A 7,973-nucleotide genomic window follows, 5' to 3' on the forward strand; every position below is an offset into this window, starting at 1 on the left:
CAATTACAATCTCCATGACGATAGGGAGAAGATGGTAGAACAGAGGCTGGACATCAACTCCTTGCCAACATCAGGTAGAAAATAGCAGGAGAGTGAGACAAACTCTGGTAGAGGACAGCTGACTATAACACCCCTCAAGGCACCCCCAGCAACAAGCATCAACAAAGCTTCTCCTCCCAAATTGCCACTGACTAGGAACCAAGCATTCAAAACACGTTTTTTGGGGGGTACCTAATTCAAACCACTGAACTCATCAAATTATTTTTCCTCTGACTAATGTGTAACAATGAATTTTGAAGAACACTCAGGAATATGATTATTTTCTATGACAAGATTCCTTGTACTTTTTTGTTTCAGTTTTGCTTTCAATATTATAACAATTATTAGAAATTATTCATACAGGCTGGGTGTGGTCGTGTATGCCTTTAATCCCAGCACTTGGGAGGCAGAGGTAAGAGGATTGCCATGAGTTTGAAGCCATCCTGAGACTACATAGTTAATTCCAGGTCATGCTGGACCAGAGTAAGGCCCTACTTCGAAAAACCAAATAATAATAATAATAGTAATAATAATAATAATTCATAGACCCAAATATATTATGTTTTTTTATATTTAATATCATGACTCCAAATAAAAGCTCACCAAAACTTAAATAAAATTATATTTTTCAACAATAGGTTCACACTACAACAAAGTAATGAACAGTTTTTTTTTTTTCTCTTCCATACTTTTCCCTTCTCTAAACCTGCCTTCTGCTCCTTCCCTTCCTGTCCTTCATTCTTCTGTTACTCCCTCCCTTCCTTCCTTACTACTTTCTTCTCTCATATTGTTTTAGCTTTTGTCAAGGACCTTCCAGTTTCTGTTTCTTGAGCAGCTAACCCATATCCTTCCTACTAGCTCCTTCTGGCCTTCTTATATTAATAGTTCACTATTTAAGATGCTTAATTGTCCTGTAGCTATGAAATTCTTCTAGTTATCCTATCTACATGGAGTCCTAATAGCCTAACTACCCCACCTCACTGTTCATGCATAAATCACCCCAATTGCATTTACTCCATTGTTCACGCTCTTTCCAGGTCCATCATTTATATATTCCAGGTCCATCATTTATATAGATTAGCTCTACCTGGGTTTCTTTTACATGCAGCTAAAACAAAATGTCTCTATATCATCTATCCAAGTGCCACTGTGTGTCTGGCCTGACAATAAACATTATTTTGGGGGCAATATCAATTATTTAAGAGTTACTTAAGAATCTAAAAATTTCTTACAATTGTACTCATAAGACCATCAAAGTCCTTTGGAATCACTTATAAGGATGTATCATGGATGGTAAGATTTTTGAAGAACTCAATGGAAAGAACTTCCTGTTTTTAAGTTAAAGATTTGCATGGCACAAAAAAAAACTTTTACATTAAATATATCTTATTTTGTCACTTACCTCTCTAAGATCTCAGGGATTGGGTATTAACTTCTATATACCTGCTGCCACAGTGTCATCTTATACTGTGTAGTACATGTTCAGCAGAAAACAAATGTGTGTGTGTGTGTGTGTGTGTGTGTGTGTGTGTGTGTGTGTGTCTATTTATGAGCAAGAGAGAGATAAAATGCCCATGACAGGGTCTCTAGCCACTGCAAATGAACTCTAGACATGTGTGCCACCATGTGCATCTGGCTTACATAGATACTGGGGAATTGAACCTGAGTTCTTAGGCTTTCACAGGCAAGTGCCTTAACCATTAAGGCATGTTCAAGAAACCTAATTCAAACAACTTTATGAAATAATTGTGCTATTAATCTTGTGAAAATAAGTGTCAAAATGACTCATTCAGTGAGTGTGTGTGTGTGTGTGTGTAGATATATATATATATATATATATATATATATATATATATATATATTCTTATAGATATATTGCATAAGACAAGTTTAAAAATAAACATGCATATTATTTTTCATAAATTCAATAAAAGCCTGACTCTTGACATTTCTAAGGCAGGAAATAACATTTTTGCTTTTGTAGATATTTAAAAAGAATAATTAAAAAAAACAGCAATGATACTGGAACGGCAAAGATTAAAAGTTAGTTTGTAGCCCTCTATATCTGTGGCATACCAAACGAGTGATCAACTACTTTATCTCCATAATTTTCTAAAAGGAATTAACACATTTAACAGAAGTTACATAATTCATTTATTAACTGTCATAAAGTATGGCTAAGCAAAAGAATTTGCAGTGGAGGTAGAGGAGCTTTTGGTGTGAGGTTTGTGAAATCAGCATCTTCTATTATAATTACTTAAGGTCTGCCTTTAAGCGGGGGATATCTTTAATAATTCTCTGAACATTTTCAACCTCATAAAATTTTAATTAACAATTAGCATTGTTCATAGATCATCAGTCTGAACTGTTGCTAATTGCTCAGCACTGGGAAGGAATGAGAAGGCCAATATGCCATTTTCCTTTCCGTCAGTAAATTTTCCATTGAGTTGGGAGAAAACAAAAATAAAACCTCATAAAGACATAGAACTACCCCCAAAAGACAAAAATGACATTAAGGCAAGAACTGAAGGAGCTTGATTAGGAAATGTGTTATTCTTCAATAAAGGAAGGTCTCTGGGAATTTTCAAAGTGCCCAACACACACGGATCGGTGGAGTCATGGAACTGTGCTTGGGGAATGAGAAACAGAACTGACCCTTGAAGGATTCCATAATTAAATGAAAACAGGCCAGGCAAAGAGCACCTGCAATGCTCATGATCCTAATGCAAGGAGCATAGATTGATTTAAGCAAACTGTGTTAGCTCTGTGGCTGCAGTCACGGAGTACACCAATGCTAACCTAAAAGTGAGAAATTAGTTTGAACTTTTATAGTGTAGCTGGGTTATAGAGGGCAAAAAAAAAGGCTCATAGAGAAATTTAAATTAAATACTCAAGAAGGAAAGTAATCACTGGAGGTTTGTGAGAGAAAAAGTTTAAAGTAATGAATGTGTGTTTAAACAAAATAAAACTGTTTGCTTTTGAGGGGACTGGGAATACAGGTCAGATGGGGAGAAATTTGAAGGCTATTCTCAGGAGCAAACTTGTAGATGATGAAATGACAAAAATGTACTTTTGTTTGAAACTGCATTTTAGACTCCTATTTTCATTTCCAGTGTGTACTGTAATGCAGCCTATGGCTTTCTTCCTTAGACTATGCCATCATCTGTTGCTGCCTATCTCAGCAGGCAGACTACCACATACAAGAAATAATTACAAGATTATTAAGGCAAATGTACTTAAATATAAACAGCCTATAATTATTTGGCATTTTAAATTATTGTGAGTGCTGACATGGAATTTAGCAAAAACTAACATTCCAATTATTTTCTACTTATTAAATTGTTGTTTTGGCAAACATGCAGATATGTTTTGATCTCTTTATTTTTTGATGACTTCTTGCTTGTTATGTGTGTCTATGTGAGACAGAAAGAGAGAGTTATATGTAGCCCAGAATGATCTTTAATTTCTGATTCTCATGCCTCCACCTCCCAAGTGCTATTGTAGTTACCTTCTTGATGCTGGCAGAAAGTACTGAAGCAGAAGCATCTTGTGGGAGGAAACAGTTTATTTTCCCTTATAGACTTGATGGGAAGATCTAAGATGGCATGGGAAAACAAGGCATGGGCAGAAGCTGGACATTACCTCCCAGCCCAAATCAGGTAGACAAGAACAGCAGGAATGTGGGAGCTGGATATAACACCTGTTAGCCCATCCCTAATAACACACCCCCTCTAGAAGGATCCAATTCTCAAATTATCATTTGCTGGGGATCTAGCATTCAGAACTCATGAATTTATGGAAGACACCTAATTCAAACCACCACATGTTAGTATTAGAGGAAAATAGCATACTACTCTATTTACTCTGCTTTGGAAAATGCTAATGCCTCCAGCACTGTTATTTATCCACTTAATCTTTTTCATAAAATCAATTCCTAACTTCCAAGCTGTCTCACTTCTCACTTGACTACTGCTGCAGTCAGCTTCAGTTGCTGGGATGAACACCCCAACCAGGCACAATTATAGAGGAAGAGACTTATTGAAGCTTAAAGATAGAGGGGAAGTCCCATAGTGGCAGAAGAAGCTGGTCCACTTTCAGAGGTCTGCACAGAGAGAAAAGCAACCACCAACATGATGAAAAACAAGCACACCCCAGATACCCCCAGTGGCCTAATTCAGGCACTTTGCACATCCTTAGCAGGAAATTCCAGATTCACCCCAAACACCTTAGGGCTGGACCGAGGATCCACCCACAGTGACACCTCCTCGATCCAGGGGGCTGGAGATCTAAATTATAAGCTTCAATAAACTACTGGAGCCACTGGGGAAATCCAGTCAAGCTATCATAACCATTTAATGTAAGAGGGAACAAAATCAACACCTGCTCACCAACATGTTCCTTCATCATTTGGCAATTGTTTTTCAGTAAAGAGCAGATTTCTTTTTTTTTAATCAATCAAAATAGTTTACTTCTGAAATCCTGGATAAAATGTTCGGGAGTGATTTCAGGTGCAAAATAAATAAGGAAGTGGTGATTGTTTGCACCCTTAGATATTATAGTTCATGTAGTTTAATTAAAACTTTAGCCTCGTGACTTGTTTTTATTTTTACTTTATTATTATTATTTTATTAATATATATATGTGTTTCAAAGGCTAGGCTCAAATTCCTGTGTTCAAGCATAGCTTGGAATCAGTCATGTACCCTGACATTTAGCTTACCTTTAACTTTACAGTTTAAAATCTAGTCAACAATTAAATATGAAGAAATCAAGCATCGTTATTGAATGCAAGTGGCCACGTTTTGTTTTGTATTGTCGATTACAACAGTGTGACTTTTGTGTAATACTTTAGTTCACATAATATTTAAATAAATGTTTAGTTTTTTTTAAAAAGTAAAATATTTTCATATGATTTTACATATAAAAATAACAACTACCTACATAGAAAAAAAAAACAATCTTTGTAAGCATATAGAGCACTTTATTTTAATGATGTAGTGTTTCAAGTACTGTTTGATAGTTATCTTTTTTATAGTGATACCTGTTACACATTTCAATTTGTAATATATTATTTTCAGAAATCCTAGTCACTTTAAGCTTTTTACCAAGGTTATTTACAATATAAATCAGTTCATGATTCATGTAGCATAGGGTTGAACAAGAATGGCTATTCTGTTTACTCCAACATGTCTGTTTTGAATTTTTCTGTGCTTCTGCATATAAATACAAAGACTGAAGAAAAAAATATTTCACTGATAAAAGGTATTTGTTTAGTTTTGTCTTCATCTGGAAATAGCAGATTACTATTATTTTCAATACTATTTCATTAAACAAGATAAAAAATGAGAATTCTAACTTTCCCTTCCCTTCCTTCCTTCCTTCCTTCCTTCCTTCCTTCCTTCCTTCCTTCCTTCCTTCCTTCCTTCCTTCCTTCCTTCCTTTCTTCCTCCTCTGTTTGTGATCCTCTGCAGATGGGCCTCTGGGGCCCCGAGGATTAGCTGAAGCTACAGAGATGTGCACTCAGGAGTGCCTGGTGTTGGGTCATTCTGATAACTGCTGGATGCCTCCTGGCCTGGGTCCTTATCAACACCCGAAATCTCCTCTCTCAACCTTTGCACCCCAAAAAGAATGGGTCAAGAAAGACAAGCTTGTGAATGGGCACACCCTGACAAGAGCCTGGAAAGAAGACAGCAACAGGAACCAGTTCAATGACCGTAAGCAGTATGGCTCCAATGAAGGCCATTTCAACAGTAGCGGCCACATGGCAGACATTCCTCTGGCCAACCTAAAGTCCTATAAGCAAGCAGGAGGAGCAATGGAGAGTCCTAAGGAGCATCAACTCTAAGCTGAGGCTATATGGGACCTAATACCTTTAATCTAAATAGACATGCTAATTCTGTGTGTCGGAGCTTTATGTATTCTATAGATCTCTACAGCTATACCCCTTATAGCAGGGATATCCATAACTTTGAGTTAGCACCATGGAGGATATGATATTTGCAACTTGAGAGAAACTAGTTCTACTAGCTATGTGATCTTATTCACTAGACTTGATTAAACCCTCCAGAGATCTCTCCATTGTGCAATTTATTTTTATTATTGCATTTTATTTTGACCCTGGACTGCTGCTATAAACAATAGAATATGCATTTGGAGAGTAAGGAAAGTTCCATGGATTAGAGTGACTGACAAACATCTTCAGTTAGAAAAGTGTGCTCTTTTTGTCATTGAATTATGCTGGGACCGCTATACTTGACATTATATTTCAAACTAAACACAAAAAAAGATAAGCATTAAACCTATTGTGCTGTTAACAACGTTAGTGGACACTTGTAAGTCAATCAGTGTTAAAGTATTTGTAAATAGAAGCAAGTTATTATTAACAACTTTTGTGTACTTACAGCATTCACCTAAAATGTTGTAGCATAATTCTGTGTTGGCGGTTGCTTCTTTCTTTTATTCCAATTTACCTATTTGTTGTTATTTTTATTTTTATTTTCAATGATGTATTTCTGTGTCAGTAGTCTGTCTAGACACACATTGTTCAAAGGATCTTAAGCATTTATGTTTTAAAAAAGGTTCTGAAATCTTGTTTCTTCTATGATAGCTTATGATGATATAATCCTGTTTAAAAAAAACTGAAAAAGTATGAAAACTTAAACAACAACAAGACTTCTGCATACACTTGTAAACTCGGAACCTATTTTAAGACCTTATATTTTAATATATGCAAAAGCAAAAATCACTTAATAGTTACATTAAATAAAAAATTGATGGAAAATTTTATCCATCTAAACTGATATAATATCCTGTACTTGCTACTCATGCAAAACTAATGTATCGAAATCAGCATATAATGAAGAACAAAATCACTATTTAAAAATAGCTTCGATTGGGCAAATGTGTGTCTCCAACTTTGTTGAAATGGCAGTTTGTGTTGATCCTCATATACAATACTGTTGTTGTAACACAAGTATTATTAGACCATAGCCACAAAATATTTAATGTGTTGTGCCTTCATGATGTAACAGAACATTCTCCAGGTAGGATAGTTGGGGGAAATAAAGGGATAAATCTCTAATTATTGCTGTTTAACTGTTTGTTATCATAGTTGGTCAATGCCTGGCAGGTACCAGCGTTTTGTCACTTAGTTTAAACCAATGGAGTGACAGCTAATGTTACTAAGATCTTGCACGTGCAAACAAATCCAAATTCGAACATTCTTAGGAGGTTTTTGTTAAGGCATGACAGATGATTTAAACAAATAAATAGCATGCAACAAAATGTCTTTATTGAAAGAAGTGAAAGTTATCTTAATGCCACAGTTCACCATCAGTTTAAAAGTAAAAAAAAAAAATATTAAAAAAAGTTTGCTAATCTGATAGTCAATTTGTTCTTACCAAAATTAAAATGACTTTGTAAATAGCAGTTCACATTTTTCCACAGTATATTGGAAAATAATGGGTAGGGGTGCATTGCTTATTGAAGTACATTTTTGTCGGTTTGTGAGGGGTGTTTGATGACTTTGACAGAATAAATATCTAAACAATTTATCCTTGTTACTGCTTTGCCAATTCTACGTTATTTACAATTATTCAGCTCTTGCAATAAATGTTCTGAATTCCTGATTGGAGTGTGCTAATTCTTGCCCAACAATAAAACTGATTATATATGTTCTAATAATGGAATAAGAATATGTTGATAGAACAACTTTATTTATAAATAAGGAAGATTTATTGGTATTTAACAATATGATTCAAATTAAGACTTCATGTCCTGTGATGGTTTATGAAATCATTTTTTGGGGAAAGAAATGGAGACAATTGACTTACTTTCTACTCAAGATTCATTAAAGCATTTATCAAAATGAAATCTGAAATCAAAAACTGGGAAGGCAACATTGATTACTCAATGAGACTGTTTTCTTGAATATTT

General features: G+C 35.1%; 1 protein-coding gene across 6 annotated transcripts in view; it reads left to right on the forward strand.

Moving 5' to 3' along the window:
• Pcdh9 (protocadherin 9) overlaps window positions 1–7,666 on the forward strand; it is a 943,568-nt gene extending 935,902 nt beyond the window's left edge. For all 6 annotated transcript variants that reach the window (XM_004651014.3, XM_045145298.1, XM_045145296.1 and 3 more), the window contains one exon: window positions 5,510–7,666. In XM_004651014.3, coding sequence (XP_004651071.1) covers window positions 5,510–5,883 — 374 coding nt within the window. In that variant the 3' untranslated portion in view covers window positions 5,884–7,666. The remainder of the gene's footprint in view (window positions 1–5,509) is intronic.
• Window positions 7,667–7,973: the final 307 nt, after the last annotated feature.

Source organism: Jaculus jaculus, chromosome 3, assembly GCF_020740685.1.
Source record: "Jaculus jaculus isolate mJacJac1 chromosome 3, mJacJac1.mat.Y.cur, whole genome shotgun sequence".
NCBI classification, from domain to species: domain Eukaryota; kingdom Metazoa; phylum Chordata; class Mammalia; order Rodentia; family Dipodidae; genus Jaculus; species Jaculus jaculus.